We start from the raw sequence: 24,670 nt of genomic DNA on the forward strand, positions 1-24,670 counted from the left end.
TAGGACATCTAGAGACCTAAACATTCTACACAGGAAGCTGTTTATGTGGATATTAGGTAGACAGGGTTTTAAAATCAAAAACCGGCAGTGAGACTTCATTTATTTGTTACATTTTCAGTTTTTTAGGTCAGGATGTCCAAATGGGTTAAATAGAAATCCTTGCTTTAATGTTATTTCCTTGTCTTGAAAAGTACCCATCCAAATTCTTAAACTAACTCTTCTTCCGAACAAATGAGATAAAAGATAGTGATTCTGTGTGTGCTTGAAAACCGTCTTTGAAAAAGTTTCAGTACAAAATGGGCAGGTTTATTCATAGCTCCCTGCTTTTTTGAGGAGAGGGAGGGAAGGGAGGGTTCTTTTAAAAATCTTTGCCTTTGATCATTTTCCTCACGTGGGAAATACTACACAGATTCAACAATCTTATAGTCCCAATAATATAAAATGTCTTTTGAAATTTAGATGAGAGCCAGAAACCTCCCTCTTAGTCTTGATCTCTGACTTCTTACACACCTTTCAAATAATCCCCAGGTCTTTCTCATCTCCCCTGAAACCCTTTAGTTTTAGGGGAGCCCATCTTCTATTCTTAAGTTTTCACGAATGGCTTGGTGCAGGCCCAGGTTAGAGGAGAGCTCCTTCGTGTATTTACGTTTTTGTTTTCTAAAGCACCTCTTTGAAAATAGTGCCTGTAGCTCCCATTGGCTTTATCTTGCCCTAGTGTCAGAGCCTTGCGTTGCCTTTCATAGATGTTAGTGCTTAAAGGCAACCGAAATCCTTGCAAAGCACAACCATCAGCATAACCCTCTCTTGCTACTCAGGTAGTGCCTCTGTCTCAACACAGGCTGGACCGCATAGCATTTCTTTTCCATTATTGACCGTTTCCCACGTGTTCCCACTGTGGCCTGTGAATTGTATCTGAAGGCTGCAGAAGTCAAAGGCCATCCTTCAATATTTGATGGCTTTCTACCAAAAGTTCACACCCTCCATGTTGGTTAGTACCTTCAACTCCTATGTAGCCAGCCTGACATCTTTCCTTTTAGGTTTACCTTTTTTGTAAGCTTTTAGAATGCAGTTTTTTTTGGGAGGGGATATTTCCTGAAAGGGAATACTTGTGAGGAATTGATGTCCTTGCTTTAGGGGTGTAATGGTCTCTCATCTTTTAAGAGGGAGATGAATTATGGTGCAGTGTATTAGCCGTTGTTCTTCTCTCTTTATTAGGAGCTGCCTCTGGCCAAGTCAGGTGTCCCTCAGGTAAGCCCTGACGTTAATTCTTTGCAAAGTTAAAGATGTTTTCTTTGTCAAACCATTGAATATACTTTGAAGTATTCATTTCTTGGGCATTTCAAGAGTCATTCCTTCCCATCCCTTCCTCAGCATTTCATCTTCTTGAGATGGCGAAAACTCTTTAGAGTTGGGTAAAAGATTGCATTCTCTGCGTGTTCTTCTTCTTAGAAAGTTTAAATTCCTCTTAATTTCTGGTATTTATCTGCGAGATGGCTTGATGTAGAAGACCTTCCTTTTCCTGCTGAGATCCTGAGTCATCTTTCAGCTTTGATCTAGAGTTCAGAATAGTTTCCTGTGTGGGATAGATCAGGTTTCTGGACCTGGTTTTCTGTTACTATAAAGCTCCGCAGCACTCCCAAGTGTTTAGCCACAGAGAGGTCAACAGTGGCCTGTAAAAGGCCTTTTAATTCAATCACGGTCATAGTTAGATTTGGAAAAGGAGACTTCTTGCTCCTGGGGATATCCTTTTAGTTCTTGAACAGTTCACTAAGAATGATGCGTTCACTTCTGGTGACTTTGATTACCGTGGTCTCTGGAATTTCCATTTGCCTCTACCACTGCTTAGCAAACAGAGGACACCGGCAGTAAGGAGAATACAGGGAGAGAAGCGTTACAAGGGCAGCCCTTTGGTGGATGGAAAAACCATGCTAGGTGTCTTAGTTTTCTTCTGGTACTTAGATGCAGTTCCCGCTCGGTTTAGAACCCAAAGAGCTGCCCAGTGATTGCCTAGGTTCAGCTACAAGTTGAAGTCAGATGGTTTCTTGGCTGAAAATGGAATCCATCCCTGTAGGAAGTCATACTTCAGTCAGTGTAAACATATTCTCCTTCCTGAGTTGGCCCAAAGTGTAAATGTGACAAAACCATCAAAATGTGTCTTCTTCTTTAATTAAATAACTTTCTTCACATATGTTCTTCTGAATTCTAAAGCCCTTGATTTGAGCCAACCATTTTTCTTAGGGTCCTGCCAGCAGGGGCAGTGAGCTAGAGGTTTGCCTTATGCCGTTCACGTAAGACTCAGCTTTGTTTGCTGTTTCATGTAAACATTTCACACGCTCAAAATGCTCCCCCCATCCCCAGCCGTGCCTTCTTGTCAAATGCTGTTCGAAAAGAAATCCTTGAGGCTTCTATAAAGATGCTATTAGTAATGTTTCTTTGGAGATGCTAGCTTTACTTTTTGCATTTGCCTGGTTTTTAGGCCTTGATCTTATATATAGTCTTCTGGTACATCTGACTGAGAGGGAACCTGAGCGTGACAGCTAAAATTTACCTCCCTGATACCATACTGTATGTTCTAGTGAAAAACAGCAGCTCCGGTCTTGAACTGACTATATAAGACTGTGCTTTTCTTGTCCCTGGCCTAAACGACAGTAAACCCAGAGCCTTGTGCTGCATGAAAGATGTGCCTTGTAAGCTAAATTTTCAGGAAATTTTCTAGGTAAAATGTATCACTGTGATCCACAGAGAGGAAGTTTTGTAGCTTTAGCCTGTGTCACTTTCACCTCCCTTTTATACAGTTATGTGGTATGCTGTGTAGTCGCCTTTGTCATGGGGGAGGTTATGTTCTAAAGTCAGCAACCAAGGTAGGGACTGTTCATGATCAAAAGTCTATTACATTGCCCGTAAAATACAGTATATGGACACAATGCATCTCAGTGTTCAACCAGGCAGCTTTCCTTTATCACTGGAGCCGCTTGATGTTTCTTTGGGAAGAACCAGGTGAAATAGCTTGTTTTAAAGAGCTATGTAACAAAAAAACACTTAAATTCTGGGATCACACTTTGTTCCAAGACTGTGAATAGTCAGATTTGTCACATATGTATAATGCAAAAAAAATCCACTGGCTAAACCGTTGGCTAACTAAGAGAAAAATGCCGTGCTCCATGAATCAGTTAGCTGGTTTGAAGCTTTGATGTTCCACACAAGGTCAAGCAAGACTTCGGGGCATAGAGACCAGGGCTAGTGATGTCCGTGGTTGTGGGTTTCCAGAATCCTCTTAGGAGAGAGTCAGGTCCATGGCTTGAGAACACATTGGGGGGTCACGGAGAAATCCTTGGAACTGGAACTGGCAACAAAATGAAAGTTGTTACAATTTTGATACATGTAATTCTTTTGCTTTATCCTTCTCGCCCCACTGTGAGGTGGACAGGGTCGGTATTATCTCGTTCATAAATGAAGAGCCTGGGAGTCATGGGTTTAACCACCACGGGCCGGGGCCACGGCTGCAGCACAGGGGTGCTTATTGCTGGGGGCGGGGGTGGGCGCTGCCTGCTTCTCCCTCTCACTTTCCCCATCCTGCTGCATTGCAGCCCACATCTTCTCTGTCCACTGCGTTACCCTGTATTCGTAAATTGGATAGCTTATGTAGAGATTAATGGGCTATTCCTAGGATATTTATGAGGAATTCTAGAAGACTGGGTTAACTCTTTCGAGCCATTCTGCAGAACATTGGGATACTAATTTGCTAAATAGTACCTTTGTGGCCTGGAAGAAGTAATTAACTGCCTCAAGTGCCCACTTTCAACCAGTGAATTAATTACCCAGCTCTTTCTAGCTCAGTGTTTATTAGGCAGATTCACTGATCCATCATTTTAGCCTCTATTTAAAAATTTTGGTCTAAAGGCACTTTTAGCAGCTTTCTGGAAATTGTTACTCTTACGAAATGTTACAGTCGGAAAGCTGTATACAAAAATGTTCTTCGATAAAATGTAGAGCGGGGATAGCTTTTACTTGATCTGTCCCTTCCAATTTTGAGATATAAACTCCTTGGAGGACTGTCATGAGATTATTTTCCCTATTTTGTTGATACAATGAGTAGCTTTCAGCATCTGAGTTTGAAAATAATTTGTTTTTATAAATAAGAAAGCACAACTGATAAAACTGTGTTGCCAATGTGCTAAACATAGTTTTGATTCTTTTTTCTTAAAATTTGCTTAAAAATATTTTTTAAAATGGCATGTGCCATTTAAAAAAAGGATATAGTTTTTCACAGCCAGCAGGAACTTAGAGTCTCTTTCTCTTGCTTCCCCTTTCTTTAGGTTGGCCTAGCAATGAACATAATATGTGATTGTTATAAATGTTATTCCTTTTCAGGTTCCCATCCTTAGTAAAAAAGAAGATGTTTTCGCATATTTAGCTAAGTATTCAGTGCCAATGGTTCGAGCAACGTGGCTTATCAAGATGACTTGTGCCTATTATTCTGCTATTTCTGAAGCGAAAATTAAGAAACGTCAGGCTACTGATCCCAATTTGGGTAAGTGAGACGGTATGATACATTTTACATTACCCTGTAAATAATTGTTGCCTGCACCTTCCACACCCATCCCAGAGAGCTGAGTCCCGCGAAGGTCCGTTAGTGAAGGTAGAAGTCGCTCGAGGTGTGGATGGAGCGCTGGTTCTGTTCACCCAGGCACGGAGTCCTTGTTCCTGAGTCAGCAGGTCCTGACTTACCTCCAAAATGTGTCCTGTGTCTGAACACGTCACCACCACGGTTCCTGAAATGCTGCTTCAAGCCACCCCCTCTCTTGGCTGGAGACGGTGGCAGCCTCCTAACTGGTCTCCCTGCCTTTCTTTTTGCTCCTTAACGTTCTGGTCTCTCCACAACCGCCACACTGATTGTTCAGCCTAAATCAGATCATATTGTGTCCTTGTTTATAACTTTACAGTAGTTTCTCATTACAATTAGAATAAAGATCCAGATTCTGTTTTTTTTTGGGGTGGCGGAGGTTTAAATTTTTTATTTTTATTTATTTTTTTAACATCTTTATTGGAGTATAATTGCTTTACAATGGTGTGTTAGTTTCTGCTGTATAACAAAGTGAATCAGCTATACGTATACATATATCCCCATATCTCCTCCCTCTTGCATCTCCCTCCCTCCCACCCTCCCTATCCCACCCCTCTAGGTGATCACAAAGCACCGAGCTGATCTCCCTGTGCTATGCGGCTGCTTCCCACTAGCTATCTATTTTACATTTGGTAGTGTATATATGTCCATGCCACTCTCTCACTTCGTCCCAGCTTCCCCTTCCCCCTCCCTGTGTCCTCAAGTCCATTCTCTACGTCTGCGTCTTTATTCCTGTCCTGCCCCTGGGTTCTTCAGAACCACTTTTTTTTTAGATTCCACATATATATGCGTTAACGTACGGTATTTGTTTTTCTCTTTCTGACTTACTTCACTCTGTATGACAGACTCTAGGTCCATCCACCTCACTACAAATAACTCAATTTCGTTAAAGATCCAGATTCTTGCCTGCAGCGCCATCCATGGTCTGCCCCCTCTTTCTGCGATGTTCCGGCCGCACACCCCTCCAACACGTGTACTCCTTCCTTTCCTGGGCCCCCCTCTGCCTTTCCTCTTCACCCTGTACTTGAGTTGCGCTTCTCCAGACTATTTGCAGCCTCCTTCTCTTCACTGAGGCTTTGGCTCAAGTGTCATTTCCCCAGTAGGTTTTCCCTGCCCACCCAGCTCAGTAGCATTCTCTCTCTTTCTCACCTTCCTCCCAGTTATGTTCTCATGTGTTGTTATTTTATTCACAGCACGTTTCTCTGTCTGAAATCATCTTTTAAGATTTTGTGTCTGTCATCCTCTCTCTCGCTCTCTCTCTCTCTCACACACACGCACACGCACACGCACAGACACACGCACTGGTAGGTATTTGTTGAATGAACTGAAGGGAAACTACTTTCAGTCAGAGTTTCTGCTCTTTTGGTGACTAGACAGTGACTCCTTGAGGCGGTGCTAAAACATGCTTTATAAAAGGTTGGATGCTACATTAGAACTGTGCACAGAGAATTCTATATAAAGAGTCCATTGAAAGATTAGGTTTACAAATAATTCTTTATGACATGGAAACGTGCTTATGGTTTTATAAGGCAGACCCCCAACTGCAAAGCTCTGAGGAGCAGGACGGAAAGTACAAATGTCCTCCAGTGCCAGGAGGCACCCTAGAGGAGTGAGTCAGGGTGTGACGCGTTTGGGAATGGTAAAGGGGCCTCGACGAACCGGAGAGTGGGGACGTTCTAAAAGCATGAACACAGAAATTCAAAACAAAGAATGGCCTGATACCATGGCTGCCACCTTTGAGTTCAGCATTATCTCATGTGTGTCAAAATAACAAGCAAAAATGAACTGTACTTAAAAAACAAAACTGTGTAGTGTATATATGTAAATATCAAGAAAAAAAAAGGGAGGAAGTAATCCACAAAGTTAACAATGGTTGTCTCTGAGTCTGTTTTCACAGTAGTCTTGTGTTAACTACGTGTCTGATTTTTTCATCAGCTTATTATTTTATTGGGGGAAACAAAAGAAATGTCCCTTTTTTATTACTAAAGTAGTTATGTTCTCATTACAGTATTTTCAAATGGTGCTGAAGTAGATACAATACAGTGTATAAATTCCTTTTCTCCCTTGTCCATGTTTTTCTTCTTGAACTTTCCTTCATTCATATACAGACACATATGTGCAATTCTTCTTTATCTCTTTCTCTCTCTCTCTCTGTCTATATCTATCCGTGTATCTATTGCATTTAATAATAATTCTCCCCGTAACCTGGATATCTAGTTGCTTCTTAGCCGCCTCTACTTTGATGACGAATAGGTATCCGAAACCTAATGTGTATCAAATCAAAGTTGATTTCTCACCATCCTTAAACTTGTTCCTTCCTCAGACTTCTCCGTAGTAAATGTTATACATAGCCATCAGGCGAATGAGGGTAAAAGACATATTGTCATTCTGGGCTTTTCTCTTTCTCTCAGAACTCTGCATTTACTCCCTCAGCAATCCTGTTAACTTTACTTTCAAAATCTAATCAGAATCCAACAGGGTATTCCTGCTTCCGCTGTTGCCACCCTGGCCCAAAGCACCAGCAACCCCACCTTCGCCTGTGCTTTTTATTGCAGGGCCTCCAGCGGATCTTGTTTCTGTTCTTGCCCCTCTAATGGCAACTTCCTAGTTTGTAGTCAGAGTGATCCTGCTAGGACATACATCATGGTTCACGCCTACGCTCAGCATCCTCTCACGGCCGCCTGTCTCTCTCAGACATGTGCCTCAGCCAGCGCCAGCAGCCCGGATGCACATCGTGACCTCAGGCATTGACCCATGGCTGCCACTCTCCCTCTCACCCCCCAGTATCCCCCTGGCCTGCCCTCTCCCCCACTGCTGTCTTAGCTCAGAGGACACTTCCTAAGAAAAGCCTTCTCTTCACGTCCTGCTTCATTTTTCTTCATAGCTCTTAATGCCATCTCGTTATATTTTAATTTATTGATCACCTGTTTCTCCTGACTCTGAACCGTAGTGATTCTTCATGAGATATTTTGTCAGATTTGTTCCGTGCTGGATCTCCTAGGACGGTACCTGGCATACAAAAGATGCTCAGTAGTTTTAACGATAAATAAATGAACAGTTAGGCTTGAAGCATTTGTGTGTATGTTTGTGCGTTATGCGTGCATGCTTTTTTTTTTTCTTTTCATTTTCTAATTTGCTCCGATTTGTAGTCCTTGAAACCTTCAGCATTGCTAGCTATAACGGAGAGACTACTCTCCATTCCTTAGATGCTCTTCGTATTTTTTGGTAACTTGTTCCTGTTTTCCTTGATATTCCATGTAATCTGATTTTAACTGTCATAAAAAAAAGGTGATCATGCAGGAATGATTCTGCCAAATGAAATGTAAAACAATTTTAGGACACATGAAAGTCTGATGGACCCTCATCATTTGTGAAGAACACGTAGTTAAGAGTTTTTAGGCCTCCCAGATATGAATGCATCACCAGGACTGTATGATTTCCTCTACCAAACGGAGGGAAGCCTAGCTCCAGTGTCTAGCTCAGAACATCATGGACTTCTTGTTGGATTCGTTACTTTTGCTATTAATTTCCTTACCAGTGTGATCAGTTGGTTTGGGGAGGGGATTATTTTATAACCACCCCCCCAAGCTGAAATTTCTATTATTTGCACACCTACAACAGGTAGTTGATTAGGTTCACCCACTAGCTGTGTTTTCTCTTGTTTCATAAGCCACATAACACATGATTCCATTTTTCGGCTCAGTTTACTTACAGAGTATTACATGGTCTTTATGATTATTCTTGTGTATTAAAAAGTGTGAATGTTAAATCCATAAAGGTCAATTGCCTACTGTCCTTTTCTCAGGGTAGGGTATAAAAGCTTTGACGTAAAAAATGCTTAAGGCTAAAAATATTTTTAAAATGCGTGAATTTTAGAAGTTCACCCCTAACCTTTTAGGTCTAGCATCTCGGAAAGAGCTTTGGGCTGTACTCGTCTTGGCTCTGGTGCTACGTGGCTGGGTGACTGAAAGCAAAGTCCTTAGTCTCTCCAGACATGGGTCTCCTCAGCCTTGATCCAATCCATGGTCCACGTGGCCTTTAATTGCCATGGTCTTCAGCCTTTCTTTTTTTGACCTTGACATTTTTGAGGGGGACAGGCCAGTTATTTTGTAGAATGTCCCTCGGTTTGTATTTATCCAGTTGCTCATCATCAGATTCATGTTAAGCACTTTTGGCGGGAGTATCACGGAAGTGATGCTGGGAGTGTCTCGGTACCTCCCCTCACATTGTCCCAGTACCGGGGGTGATAACTTTGAGCTTTTGGGTAAGGTGGTGTCTATCAGGTTTCTCCACTGCAGAGTTACTGTTTTATCCTTTGTGATTAATAGGTAATTTAACTAGGTAGATATCCAATTGCTCTTTCTATATTCTTACATGTGTTTTAAAAACGCAAATGTAGTGTACTATTTATACTATATGAAAAGAGCACACAGTTTCAAATATCTGATCTTGGTTTGCTATCATTCTGTTACACCTGGTATCTCTCACTTACTACTTTGTCTTCAGCACCTTCTTCAGCTTCTTTAAGCAAATTACACAGTGCCTTTGGAAGCATTTGGCTGTGTAGACATGGCCATAATGTAGCAAGTTTCACACTCCAAGCAAGCTATACAGCCAAGCAAGTACACACATATATGTGTGTTGAATTGCATTAAATTGCATACACTTCAGAAGATTAACTTGCAGTAATAGTTTTTATGTTCTAGAAACCATCAGCACATTTGGGGCAAGAAGCATTCAGCACATTTGGGGCAAGATAGACTATCGAGTGTCACCCTCTTCTGGCGTTGGTTTTATGGCTTCCGTTGTCTTGATGATCGTCCTTAGGATTTGTGAAGTGTTTTCAGTAGAAATGGCCTTTATTCCTTTGTAATAGAAACATATGTTTTATTTTCAGTTCCCACATTCAGTGTTGGAACAGAGCTATAAAGCACTGCTGTTTGATTTTATTGAAGAGAGTTTTTCCTAATGTTAAGTGGGCTAACAGTAACAAGGGAGCAGGCCTGTTGTATACATTCTTTAAATGTAGCAACGCAGAAATCCTCACTGTCATTATGCAGAGTTACAGATCTAAAATGTAGATTAAGTGAGTTGCTGCCCTGTGGGGGAGCTTGCAGCGGGCAAACCTAGTGCAGTGTGTACCCAAAAGTGAGAGGGGCGAGAGGGGCCTTGGGTTTCTGGGTGAGGTTGCATATGTAGTTTCAAGGGGGACAAAGAAATATTTGACTTGTACAAATCCTAACATCAGGGCAGAGATTTTAAAACAAAGGTGAATTAGGGAAGCTTGGAAGAAGAGACTTTAATTCTCCTCCCTCTTTATGAGACCTGAAAAAATAAGAGGTTATAGGCGGACATGATGTTTAGAAAATGCCGTCTAATAGATGAGCGTTAGAGACTCGAGGGAAAGAATACCAGACGTGATACATATTTGGTTTCCGATATTTTTTGGAATTGAATGAAGTTTTGTTTTTAAAACAAGAATATTTAACTGTCTTAAGTGTTTTGAGCTCACCAGAGAAAAGCATTTAAAATGGGCTAGCTAAGGGAATTCCCTGGCGGTCCAGTGGTTAGCACTCGGTGCTTTCGCTGCCGGGGCCCGGGTTCTCCCCGATCGGGGAACTAAGGTCCCGCAAGGCGTGCGTCGCGGCCCAAAAAAAAAAAATTAAAAAAATAGAAACCAATCAATCAGTAAAACGAGCTAGCTAATACTTAAAAAAGTAAAACTTACACAGAGTTATATAATTAAAATCTTTGAACAGATTTGGAAATGGGACTATGGTAAATAACACAGAACCTTGTACGATTATTTGTAGGGACTTCCCCTACAATAAGGAGGAGTCTTATCGTTAATGAGTTATATGAGTTCATCATACAACTCTAGTATTTACTATTATACCATTATTGCTATCGCTGTAACTGTGGGTGTCTCGAGCAATTATGGCATCACCCTCACTGCGGTGGGCGGGATTTTGGCGCTCCCGACGGCCCTAGATTGAATCAGCTCCTGACGGACGCGTGCTGTGAAAATGAGCTTTCCAGCCTTGGGGATACCTCCTCCTTTTGCCGTTGGGCCCTACGACGGTGTTTCCTGTGGGCTAGTGTGAGAACAGCCCCCCCCAGGGCTACCAGGGTGGCTGTGATGTGCCGTGGTACCGCCTTCCCCCTTTCTTAGTGAGCACTGGCTCAGCTCTACGTCCATTCTGTCTATTGCCTGATTTATTATTCAGGAGCCCTGGGAGAAAGGTACTTTATCCCCAGTTCACACATGAAGACACTGATGTGCAGGTGGGGGACGGAGCCCCTCAGCTCGTGCGTCCAGACCGGGCCCTGGAGTCTGTGCTGGGCGCTGTGCTGGTCGGTGGGGACAGAGGGGGAGAATGCGGTCACTGCCCCCCGGTGTTCACACGTGGGGGGAGGGGGCACACAGCCAAACACTCCAGGTATTAGAGGAGGAAGGAAGCGCAAACAGCGAAGCGCATAAAATGCGGAGGAAGTCCCAAGGGGCTCGGGAAGCCCAGGGAGGTCGCAGAGGAAGTGCCATTTGAGGGCAGTTTTGGAAGAAGCAGCGTTGCCTAGGAGGACAGAGTCTGTCATGCAGGGAAGGGCATTTCTGGCAGAAGAATGGCATCTGCGGGGGAGTGGGGCCATCAGGCGGTTTGACGTGGGACCGCCAGGGTTTACTTTGACCTGGCGAATCAGGTACCCGTGGGGCAGTGCGGAAAGGCTGTTGGGGAGGCGTGTTTGCTAGAGCGGGACGATGGGGCGCCCTGGAAGCGCTTCTCACTACTATTACTGTTGTCGTCACACTCCCCCTCAGCTTCTTGTCTGTCCCCTGGGCGTAACTGACAGTATCTTCTGAGGATGAAGTGAGTCAGGACCTCTACAGCGTTTGGAAGAGTGTCCACCACACAGTAAGTGGACGGTGAATATAGACCGTTAATAAACAGTATGCTACAACTGCACTAGGACCACAGTTATCACGAGCCAGTCTCCACTAATTATTGCAGGCACTGTGCTGGGAACTTTACAGACGTTATTTGTAATCATGACAACATGCTTTCAATGTAGGTTTCATTATTTCATTCCGTGTATGCGGGGCCCAAGCCTCAGAAGTTAAGTCGCTTGCTGGCGCACACGGAGTGGACCTGCTAGGAGATGTCTGTTCTTTCCTCCGCACTGTGATGGTTGCCGGGGGCATGTGCATGTTGTAGGTCTGGCCCCGGGAGGCAAGGAGCATCGCTAGGGAGAAGGGTGCTGGCAGGGAACAGGCTGCAGGACTTGGGGGCCGTGGGCAGCATCCGAGGAGCCAGAACTCCTGTTCTCGCGGGTGCCATGGGGAGCAGGCAGAGCCTAGCAAAGCCCAGGGTGCCAGAGAAACGAGAGACAGATGAAATTGCTTGCAAGATGAGCAGCTCTAATTGTGGCTAGGAATTGTTGGGTGTTCAATATGGTGAAAGGTGACAAGTCATATCATGGGCATGAGGCCTTTTTTGGGGAAACAGATTAGAAGCAGCTTAAAATGCTTCGTGGTTAAACTGCCCAGGGAGCTGCTCTGTTCACCCCCAGTTGTTTCCTCTGTACCCCTGAGGTTTTGTTGGGTTGGGCGTTTGGGGTGGGTGAGAGACTTTTCTTGGTTGACTGTACTCTCGGAACCACCATCCTTATCGCCCCCAAAATACATAGAAGAAACAGCTCCCCTTCTTGCTCAGTGGGTAATTAATTTGTGACATATTCATTGAGCCATTTGGACTGCAAAAATAAGCCCTGCTAAACACATAATTGACAGTCTGGTTTCTTATCTGAGCCAACCAGCTTACATTCAGTTCGGGTCCTTGAAGACGGTGCATACGTTTTTTGATTCCAGGGACAAGTTTTGAGTTTCAAGTCAAGATTGCCTCCACATTTTCACGTGTTCCTTGTATCCTATTTGTCATAAAGGAGATATCTGCCTTGTTTACTATGAAAATAACCCTGAAGGCTGGACAGATGTGCTTGCATAAGCATAATTTAAATTCATGCTTTACCTAGGCATGAAAAATAGGTTTTGATTGGTGAGGTAACTCTGGCTATATCCGGTAAAAACCACTCTCCAATAGAAGGAACAGGACCTATGGGTACACCTTTGGCACGTGCAACCGTTCCATTCCTTTCACCTGAAAGTTTTAGCATCCATTGATGAACCAAATCCAAAACCATTATTTCACTGGGAATGGCTAGATGTTGGCATTCTTCTGTAAAAATGGGCTTTCCCTCATCAGCTGTGATAAATCATAATTCTTTCTAAAAAAAAAAAAAAAAGGCAGAATAAATGCTAAATTCTTTTCCTTTGAGTATCAGTTTTCAGAGTAAGAATTGCTGTAATTGCACATTTAGTTCTTTAATAAATGAGTTTCTCCTTTTTTTTTTTTTCTTATTTAAAAAAATTTATCTTTGGTCATTGTTACGGGCTTACTGATAGTCCTTCATTCAGCATTTTGCAACCTGTTATACTTGTTCATTTTAGTGTTCAAATTGTCCCAAAGGTGGCCAATGGAAGATGTTTCAAGCTCTTTTGTATCCTTTGACATGACACCATTTGACTTAGAGCACCTCCTTCTTTTTTGGCACAGAAAGTCTCCCAGGTTCATCTTGTACTTTCTCTGCCTCAGGTCTGCAATCAGCCATTTCTTGATGGAGCCCTACTTCTTTCTAGTGGGGAACGGTATTTAGAAAGCAAGATCTGGATTCTGAAAGTGCTCATTGCTACTGGGATGTCATGGCATCTAAGCCCTATCTGGATGGATGGGATGCATATATATCTGTGAATACATGTGTGTGTACACATGTTGTGCATTCCTATGGGAGTTTATATTCCTATTTCCAATTCATCTCTAACATTTCCATTTAACATTAAAGATTTTTATTAATTTCTTTGATTTTACCTTTATTTCGTATCAGTTCCATGGACAATGAAATGGTTTCTAGTAACAAGGCCGTAGTTACTTATTTGTCTTACCCTGCTGTAAACATATACTAGATTCAGAATTAAAATCTGCTACATGTTAGGAAGAAAGGAAATATCTAAGTACATAACGTCTTGGTGGGAGGTGAAGGAGAGCTGAATATCCCATCATCTTCCGTAGTAGGAAGCCAATAGATAATGCTTAAAATCAGGAAGTACAACTGCAAGTATGTTATTTAGAGATAAAGCGGTCAACAAAAGAAACACAGTGGATGAAAGAATTGAAATTAATTGCTTTTGGAGAATGGGAAATGGAGGAGTTTATGGACAGTGGGCTGCTGTTTTTCACAATAAGTCATATAGAGCTATTGGACTCTAAGACACGTGGAAGTGTAACTTTGATATAAATAAAAAGTTAGCTGAGCCTAATCTCAGTCCCAAATTATTACTCTCTATTTTTGTGTTGTTGATACCTTTTCTGGAAGATACCTTGCTGTAAAAAAATGTGTTTCATGCAAAAGATTTGAAGGAAGCTCAGGGAATGCATTACAGTTTTAGTTCTTCTTAGATAATGTTACGAGAGCTTATTTTTCACTCAGCCAAGTGCTTGCTGCTTGGGACCTTAACAAAAATTGGAAGACTTTTGTATTTTTCCAGGTGTGTAGTTGTTCAGTTAATTGGATATGTAAAATTTACAGAGACTTAAAAATTGAGGTAAAAATCACATCACATTTATCATCTTAACCATTTTATATGTACAGTACAGTCTAACTGTCTGCACATTGTTGTGCAACGGGTCTCCAGAACTTTTTCATCTTGCAAAACTGAAGCTCTATACTCATTAAATAAACTCTCCTTTCCCCTCTCTCCCCTCCCTCCACCTCTGTCAACCGCCATTGTACTTTCCTGATTTATATACACTTTTAAATGTTCTCATCAAGTTTAATATGCTACAGTGTAACTCTGCATTCCACATTGTTGCCCTATGGAAACATATTTCAGCTTTTTCTAAAGTAAAAATGTTATAGCGGGTCCATGTTGGAATGCTAGTCTGTGGTAGTGGTGGTGGTGGTTGTTGGTTGTGTGTGTGTGTGCGTGTGTGTGCGTGTGTGTGTGTGTTTATGATCAGTTAAAGGTAATGTCTGCTCATGATTGCTTTTTGAATTTCTTAGAGAAATGCATTCAGAGAACTTATATTTCATTTGAATAAAGAGTGATTTAGTTTAAAAAAAAAAAAGTATATTAAGATTCTCTGCACTGGAGTAGACACTGTGAAGTTTTTAACCAAATGGAGTCTGTGCTATCTGCCTTCACGGGGGCTGCCTTAAAGGCATTTTTATGGAAACAAGATGCATACATAAAACACAGAGCAACAGTCAGTACATGATTACCGGTAATCATATAGGAAACGATTGGGAGGCTGGAAAAATTAGGGGAGGTTTTCTGTAAGAGTTAAATATGAGCTGGGCCCTAAAGAAATCTAGCCTTTAAGTAAAAATTGGGAAATTTTTGCTTTGTTTTGTTTTCACGTCTTAAAAAGTATTCCTTGGTCTTAAATTAGCTAGTTATCTTCCTCTCTGGCAAACTGAGAGCAAATGAGTTACATTTATAGTTCTTTTATGTGTACTGTATTTGCTTTGGTCTTTACCACTGTCATTTCTTCTGGTCTTGTTGGTTTGGGTGAATTACCTGGTCTTGAATTTCCTGTTCAGAACCCATTGCCACTCAGCAGTTTCTCTGTTTTCTAGTCACTTTTAATGTTGACTCCTGATCGAACTAATGAATCTGTGACAAAATAGTGATCAGAGTCCCAATTTAATTAAAGTTTAGTTCTTTGCTGTCTATGGCTATCAGTATGTACATGTAAATCTGTACCTGGAACATATTATACAGCAAAAATATCTGTTTGTTAGAAGTTTTTGTAGTTTGCAGCCTGGTTTTCTATATTGTCAGTTGGGGCAGTCCTCACGGAATCCCTCTGAGGTAGCTAGGCATCTCCGTTTTACAAATTAGGGTGAGAAGATCCATGGAAAGTGGGAGAACTGAGAATTCCATCCTGGACTTCCATTTCTGGGTCCTGTTTGCTTTGCAGAGTTTCTAAGCGGCTCATATCAGAGGGGCGACTGTGAGGCTGGGATGGGGTGAGGTATGAGGGGTGTTTCAAAAAGCTCAGTGTTTCGTGAGTTTTTATTTGTTGTGCATCTTGTAGATCTATTGCTTAAAGCATAAACAGGAGGATTTTGAGAAAAGACAGCTGCTTGTGTGACTTAAACATTTTTTAAAAGTAGGTAACACATATCCATGGTAGAAAAACACAAAACACCCTAAAGGGCGCAGTGAAGTCTCACCTCACTGTGTCCTCCTGCGGCCCCTCATCACACACTTCAGAAGGAATTGTTGTAATGTTTCTTGTGTATCTTCTGAAATGTATTTTTATGTGTATCTTTAGTGCATGTTTTTATGTTCCTTTCAGAAAATAGGTGCTTGCTCCGTGCTGTGCACAGAGCGCCTTGCTCTTGTAAGGGGCTCTAAGCTACTAACTTTGTAATACTTATAAAAGCTGGATCTTTTCTTTTTGCAATTTGTACGGGAATGTTAATTCCATGATGAATAGAAAGCTTTTTTTTTTTTTTAATTAAAAAAGACATACTCTAAGTTTCAGGGTCATTTTCAGACAAAGTGTGTATAATCTTCCAAATGAAATCCCTGCAATAAAGTGGCTCTTCTGCCCATTTCAACTCACCATGATTTTGGAGTCGAGGAGTATATAGAATATATTGACAGGATAGAAAACACATTAAGGGTCGATAAATGGTCAGTTGGAACATCTTTGTGAGAGTAACACAACTAAGATGAATAGATGGAAATAAACATATCATATTGATATATGATATCGTACCGTACAATATATCATACGGTCTTGGAATCTCCAGCAAAATAAAACCAGGTGAGTGCTGGAGGAGAGGATGCAGGGGATGGGTCTGCGTCGTCTGTATGATGTGTAAGCGTTTTTATGTTTTAGAGCCTTTTGGTCTGGAGTTACTTTGCACGGTTATCTGGCGGCGTGATGTCTGTAGTATTTGTATTCGCGTCCTAGTGGCAGACTCTACGGACTTTACAGCAACTACGTCTAGGACCTAAGAAGTAAACACAGTGCTGCTCTTACTGTAGAAGCTTTACTCAAAGCACAACTGGTCATGGAATTAAATTCCAATGCAAAGCGCAAAAAAGGAAGAAAAAAAAAGAAAATGTAGTTTATTTTTGCTCCACAAACGACTGGGGCTTTTCTACTGCCTCCTCTGTAGCAGAAGCTGGAGGAGGAGCAAGGGTAACCAAGCGTCCGATGTAGTGTAATTTCAGTGGCTTTGGCGCCTCCAGTAGGGCCGGCAGTGGGTCTTTCACCAGCACCGCGCCCGCGTTTCTCCTCCCCACGAATCCTCAGGCGGGCCCCCCTTTATTCCCGAGGCTGCAGGAACGCGCAGAGGTATGTTCTCCGGTTCACAGGGAGGCGAATTTGTGGTCTCCTCCCTGAGTCTCTTGTCTTGCCCTAGCTGTCCTCTCCTGCGGCGATGAAGTCCTCAGCCTGGTCTCAGATGTGGAAGGCGGTGGGGACTTGTCCTTCGGGGTTAAGTAAACGCACCAGTTTAATATTTGGAAAATTAATATCCCTGTTATTCCGTGAGAGGAATATCTCAGCTAGGCCAAGGCCGTCACTCACTCAGAAGTTGGGAAGGGTTTGAGGAACTCACCCTCTGATAACTGTAACATTCATTTCCAACGCACCCCCCACCCGCTCCCCAGAAGGGGTGGGGCTGTCACGGCAGGCGTTTCGCACGTGCCCCTCTGTCAGGAGGAAACCGCGAAGCGGTGCTGGTGCCGAGAACCTCGTGGCTTGGCTGATGGGTGGGATAAGACATTCTCGTTCCAGGGGCTAAAACTGGATTCTGCCTGGGCTTCATATGCACTTATGGGGTTGACAGAGAAAAAGGACAACTGGAAAAAAATCCCTAAATGCAACAGTTAGCATTTGTCTGCATTAGCCTGGGAACAGGAATCGGAGACCTGACAGCGAGAGGGGAAAACCAAGAAAAGGGTCAAAGGCTGTCCTCAGGAGATGCTGCCGGGCGTCTTGAAGACAGGCAGGCAGGCAGGCAGGCAGTCGGGAGTCTCCTTGCTGCTTTGGGACTCAAGTCTCCTTTGCTCCCTCCTCATCAGCCCCTGCTCCTCCTCCTCTCCCTGCCCAAGACCTTGCCGCCCGTTTCCTTGGTTGGCCACTTGGTCTCTTTTTCACCCTGAGATCCTTAAGCATCAGTCACGCAGTTGCACAGTTATTTATATATTGCCCTGTAAGGGCCCTTATCCTTCGGGGGGGCATTATCCCTCCCTCCTCAGAGCGGTTGGTTGGCTGGACCTGCACTTCCGTCTGTGGGCCCCCTCCCGTCTCACCACCCTTCTCCTGGGCTTCAGAGAGGAGCAGACTCCGTGAGTCTCCCTCAGCCACCTGCCCACTGCCACCCCGACAGACACCTGGACGGACTTACGTGCAGCAGCCAGGCCTCACCTGTCTTCCTGTCTTGGCCAGAGAGTTCCTACTTCCAGCCAAGCTCGCTTCCTCTCAGAAGCACACTGTGCTGTGACACAGCAAACAGTGTCACAGTTCTAAGCATCTTATACCTTACTTAATTCTCAAAATAACCATATAGGCTAAGTACACTTATCAGCCTGTTTGATAGACAAGTAACTGACGCATCCAAAGGCTGAGTGACTTGCCCAAGACTCCAAAGCTGCTCAGTGATTTCGAGCTGCGACAGGAGCCAGGCCACCTGACTCTAGAACCTGGGCTCTTCACCGCCAAGCGAGTAAACATAATGCTGAGGGCGCAGGAGAGGGCTGAGTTAGTTAGTGCACAATCCATATTCTTACTCTGCAGAATAAGGCTTCCTATACCTGGGGCTGTGTCTGCTGGGTACTTCTGCTGTCATAGTCCCGTCGTTTAAGGCATTGCACCCATGTATGATAGAGTTCCCCACATCCATATCTTCACCCTGTGCCTTCTGAATGTCAGACCTGTGTATCCACCTGCCCCTGGACACATCTTCCCATGAATATATTTGACACCTCAAATCCAAGTGTTCAAAACTGCACTCAGAACTGGGACACCTGAATAAGATCAGTGGATTGTGTCCATGTCAGTATCCCGGTTATGATATTGTCCTGTAGTTTTGCAAGATGTTAACATTTGGGAAAAGTAGGTAAAATGTACACGGGGTCTCTCTTATATTGTTTCTTACAACTTCATGTGAATCTATGATTATCTCAAAATAAAGTTTAATTAAAACAACACGTTCATGAAAACAAGCGCATTGAATTTAGCCCCCTTACCCTCCCCCCGCCCCGCTCTCTGTTCCACATCCTGTTCTATGGCACCATGATCTGCTCAGCTACCCCACAGGGAGATCTGGAAGCTGCCCACCCCTCTCTGTTTCTCCCTCTCCACCGTCAGGTTGCTTACAATTCTATCTACCTCTTTTTTTGTACCCTTCTCAGTCACCTCTCCACTGGATTTTGCAACCTCCTTTCAATTTGTCTCCCTCCCTGCCACCCCCCCTGCAACTTCTGAGAGAGAATCTTAATTTACATATCTGATCTCCTCTTTCCTTTGCTTAAAATTCTTCAATGGCTTTGAGTCCTTCGCGGCAAAAGATCAAACTCCATAGCTTGTCACTGCCTGGGCTATTGGGTATAAACGCAGATTTCTGGACCCCAGTCCAGACTCACAGGGTGGAAATCTCGGAGTCAAAGCTAAATCGGTATGTTTAGCCAACTGGTGCCCTCTGGTGACCATTTTGTGCCATCGCGTTTGAGGACCTCTGGCCTGGGCCACCTACCTCGCCTCACGGGTGACCCTTTCTCCCTCTGCCTTGCTGCTGTCCGCATGGCCTGGGATGTCACACACTTGCTCTTCTGCCTGTGGAACTCCTTTGTACCTTCCCTCCAGACTTGGCTAAAGCATCCCCTTGCTTCATCTCCTGTGTCCCATGGCATGTCAGAGCGCTTACCTCATTGCTGTTAGTATCTGTGTCCCTGTGTGTCTCTCTAACTCAAGGATGAAGCACCTCAGGTGGGGACTGCTTTCTTCTCACATTTGTAGCTCCAGACCCCGGGACAGCTTCTGGCCCTCCGTAGGCATTTAATGTTTGCTGCCAAATGCCCATGATTTTTATTTTTTCCTGAGTTGTCACCTTGATCCCCAAGTGACAGTACTTAGTGTCATTGCCAGTAAGTAAAACCGGAGAGAAATAGCCAGTTAAAAATAACATGGTAAAATTACTCATCCAGACAAAAACGGATATTCAGTATTTGCCATTTAGCCCCAGTGTTGTACAGTTAATTCTAAGTGAGAGGAAAACTTAAAACATAAAAAAAGATTCGGGAATTTATTGCACCATAGCATTTCCACGGAGTGACAACAGCCCAGCTACCCATTCCACCCCCCCTGCCACCTGCCCGCACACACACACACAGACACACACACAGACACACAGACAGACAGACAGACAGACAGACACACACACGCACACGCACACGCACACGCACACGCACACGCATGCGCGCGCGTTTCCTGCTTTTCAGCCAGAGGGCCTGATCTCACTAACCGCCCATTCAGCAGAACCAACATTCCAGCTGGTGGGGTGACTCTCCTTTGGTCTCCTGTCGCCCTGAGGCAGCAGTTTTCCCTGGGGCTCTTCTTTATCCAGCACTCTGTTCCCCGCCCCGCCTTTCATTCCCCAAGTTTGACCTGTGGCCGAATACGGGATTTCCGGTTTCCTGTGAATCGTTTTATAGAATTCAACTGATTAACTTTTTTAAGCCTTTTATTATGGACATTTCAAACATAGACAAATATAGGAGAATGTAATAAAGTCCCTGTTACGCGTCACCCAGGTTTAACCGTTCACCCTCTTGGCCACACCTGCTTCTACCCTTCTTCTCCCTAACCACACCTCCTCCCTGGGCCCCTCAAAGTCTCGTCCTTTCGTCGTGGATTACTTTTCGTCTGTGCGGAGTAGAGTCTTTTCTTTTACTTCATGAAATGCTGATGAATTTTTATTGGTAGTAAGGTGTTTCAAGAAAACATTAAAAAATTATATAATAGCTTTATTGAGATACAATTTATACTGTTTTACAGTTCATTTTAAGTATACAGTTTAGAGGTTTTTCCTGTGTTTACAGAGTTGTGAAACCATCATTACATTTTAGAATATTTTTATCACCCTGAAGGGAATCTCATACCCATTGGCAGTCACTCCCCATTTCCGCTCAACCCCGCTCAGCCCTATAGATTGGCCTATTCTGGACATTTCATCTAACTGGAATCATAACATATGGGGTTCTTTGAAACAGGTTTCTGTCAGTTAGTATAATGTTTTCAAGGTTCATCCATGTTGTAGTACGTATCAGTAGTTAATGACTTCTGATGGCTGAGTGGTATCCCATTGGAGGCATATCAGACATTTTATTTACCCATTCATCAGTTGATGGACATTTGAATCGCTTCCACTTCTTGGCTGTTACGAACCATGCTGCTATAAGTGTGAACAAATCTTTGTGTGGGCATGTGTTTTCATTTCTCTTGGGTATGTAACTAGTTGTGGACTTGATGGGTTATATGTTAACTCTATGTTCAACCTTTTGAGAAACTGCCAAACTGTTTTCCACAGTGGCTACATCATTTTACATCCCCACCAGCAACGTATGAGGACTCTAGTTTCCACACATCCTCACCAAAAAGTTGGCATTATCCGTCTTCTTGTTTATAACTGTCCTAGTGGTACCTTGTTGTGGTTTTGATTTGCATTTCCCTGGTGGCTAATGATGTTGAGCATCTTTTCATGTGCTTATTGGCCATTTGTTTATATTCTTTGGAGAAATGTTTATTTGGATCCTTTGCCCATTTAAAAAAATGGATTGATTATTCATCTCTTTATTATTGAGTTGTAATCGTCCATTATATGTTCTAGATCCAAGTCCCCTGTCAGATAAATGATTTGCAAATATTTTCTCCCCGTTTTGTGAGTTTTCCTTTTCACTTTGTTGATGGCATCCTTTGATCAAGAAAGTGTTTTAACAACAGAAAACGGGAAAAATCTTTCAGTCATTTTATTGGGGGCTCACAGATGGAGGGTGCAGCATCTTATATATACTGAACTTTCCTTCTCCCCCTCCCCACACCCTCCCCACCCTCCCATCAGTCTGCACCAAAGGCAGGTTTGCACCAAAGTCGGGCTGGTTAAATCCTCTACATCCTGCAGTTTTGAGAAGCGGTCTGTTCGTTCTCACTGTGGAGAGGCAAGAACCTTTTATTGTAGTGGTGTAGCTTCAGGGAGAATGTTTGAGGATATAGGGTTTTCCATTGAGGAGCCTGGCATTGGAATTGACTTAAGTGCCGATTCAAGTGGATCACTTTAAAGATGTGCACCATCGTCTCTGGACTTGGTTGGAGTTTTTACACAGCAATCTTTGTTGCATCTGTTTTATGTATTGGGTTCCCACTGGTTTTGATAAAAGGAAAGAATTTAGCAAGGAAAATAAGCCTTCACAAAATTAAAGAAGATATATATATATATATATATATATATATATATATATATATATATATATATATATATATTAGGGTGTGTGTGTATAAAGTTTATATTTATACTTATGTTTACTGGAAGTTTATTAAAAAGAATAGAAAGTTCTGTATTTGCATGGGCCTCTTGTAGCACACTGGTGAACAGGCGCTTCTAGTTGCATTGGTTGTAATAAAGGCAGAGAGCACCAGAGAGGGAATTTGGCATTTTCCCTACAGTGGTGTTTGAAACCTTCTAGGTCTGCAGTGATGAGTTTAAACTAGAAAGCGAAGATGTTTGTATGAAGATTTGATAGGCAGAATAATTGCAGAGGAACTTGATTTAGTCGCTTTATTTTGGGAGGACCTTATAGTGTATTGACTCAAGTCAATACTTAGATCTTGAGCATGTAAGGAATAGTTTTATGGGGATGAAAGAGACGGAGGAAATTCTAATACATCAGTTAGAGAAGAGAGAGAGATCCCCACTAGGTGGTGGGGTGGTGTCCAGAGACTAGAGAAGGCTACATGAGAGACGTGACATTTGAATTGGGCCCAGAAATATTCCCACCCCTGAACACAGGTGGTTATGGAAGGTCCTGTTGACAGAGCATCATAGGCATGAGAGTCAGAGAGAAAACACCTTGAGCTAGCACCTTGAGTGTGTATGAGTATGTAATGGTAGATAGTATTTGAAATGATTTTAATTCCCAGCTAAGGAGTTTGACCTCAATTCATCAAGGACTGCAGATCCATCGAAGGTTTTGGAACCATGAAATTGACGTTGATTGATTCCATGAACACTTATCCCGAGCGCTATGTTAGGCATTGCAGCTCAGCTGAGGCAGAAGCAGGGTCTAACATCAGGGACAGTCAAGGTCTAACCTTTAGTTTCCTTTCTAAAAACTTTTCATACCAATAATAATGATGATAGCAACCGCTTACTAGTAAGCAACTGCTTACTGATCAACTTCTGCGGTGCAGGCACTGTGCTAAGTCACTCGTCCTTACAGTAACTGACCTGCATGTATTATTGATCCCTGTTGCAGAGATGAGGAGATTGAGGTTTAGCCGAGGCTAGATGCCTTGCTCACGACTCAGTGGCAGGGCTAGGATTTGGACCCAGGGCCATCCCGTCCCTAAGTTCATTCTACCGGCGGCACTCAGTGCGGCCCTGTATTGCTACTCTGCTGAGTCACGCTGCCAGGACGCCCTCTCCGTGCGCGTTGCTGCATTTGCGGTGCTCTGTGTTTGCCCCCAGGGTGGATGTTCCTCCTCTGCTGAGCTCCCAGTTCTCTTATTAATACCGTTAGGTATTCCAGGCCCTGGGAGATCATCTTTTAATGTAACTTGACACGTCTCTCTTCTCACCTATCATGTATCTTATCAACGTATGTACTTTCATGTCCTGGAGTGGGGCATCTCACACCTGTTTGTGTGCTTCTGGTTTACCTGCGTGACCTTGAGTTAGGCCTGCAGTGCCTGGATCTATCGTACGGTAGGGTGGACTGCATGGCCTCTGAAATCCCTTCTGTTTTGGGGGTTAGGCATCAACAGAGAGGAATAGTGGCTACAGGATTCTTGGACGCTAGGGAGGGTGTTGTGAAAAGGACAGGTCATTCTTTCCAGGGCTGACCCCTGACCCACTGTCAGTAACCTTCATGTTCGTAAACTTTCTAATAATCTGGCTTCGTGGACCTTGAGTTCTACTTGACATCGGTGAACTAGAGATGTAGCCCGAGCCTCTGAGTTGCTCGATGTTAGAACTGGTCCACTTTCAGATCAGCCTCTTTCATCGCTTTCTGCATCTTTCTACCTTTGAAGCTCCTCACCTCGCTCCCCCATCTTCCCTAAGGTCTCTGACCATTCCTGTTTTCTTTTTATCACTTAGGACTGGGTCCCCACTCCACACCAATTAAATCAGAATCTGGTGGGATGGGGCCAAAGACACTGGCGTTTGGTAAAAGCCCCTCTGGTGATGGCATTTGCGTTCAGGGCTGAGAACCACTGTGTGTCTTGCCGCTGCTGCCCTCGTTTCTCCCTTTTAATGATCAGTCCTAACTAAGCATGAGAGGTGTCCGTGAATCTGATAATTTTACGGAGTGCAGTACTAGTGGCTCTTTGTTATTTTTTGTTTTTAATGAAAATTTTGTGTGCATCCTAATTTTTATATTAGTTGACACTGGACTGTCTTCAGTCCCAGGTCTCTGAATCGGACTGATTGATATGATAACTTAATGTCAGTTAAATACGGTTAAAGTTAAAATACACGACCAAGAGGTCTATATTTGAATTCCATTTGAATTTTAAAAGGAATTCAAATTGTGGAATGATATATTCAGATTCTTAAAAAGATATACATATATTTATGTAAACAGTCAAGCACACAAGAAGGAAAAACGAAAACTGAAAAAATATAAAACTGTTTAATGATTATGAGGTTTTTCTCATGTCATATCTGCATTAGAAATTTTCTGTAGTGAATGCGTAT

General features: G+C 43.1%; 1 protein-coding gene across 1 annotated transcript in view; it reads left to right on the forward strand.

Moving 5' to 3' along the window:
• Positions 1–24,670, forward strand: part of MED12L (mediator complex subunit 12L) — a 318,558-nt gene that overhangs the window by 36,880 nt on the left and 257,008 nt on the right. The window contains exons 5-6 of the mRNA XM_082459512.1: positions 1,216–1,248; positions 4,372–4,531. Of these exons, the coding sequence (XP_082315638.1) occupies positions 1,216–1,248; positions 4,372–4,531 (193 nt within the window). The remainder of the gene's footprint in view (positions 1–1,215; positions 1,249–4,371; positions 4,532–24,670) is intronic.

Source organism: Balaenoptera physalus (assembly GCF_965194825.1).
Source record: "Balaenoptera physalus genome assembly, chromosome: 4".
Taxonomy (NCBI): Eukaryota; Metazoa; Chordata; class Mammalia; order Artiodactyla; family Balaenopteridae; genus Balaenoptera; species Balaenoptera physalus.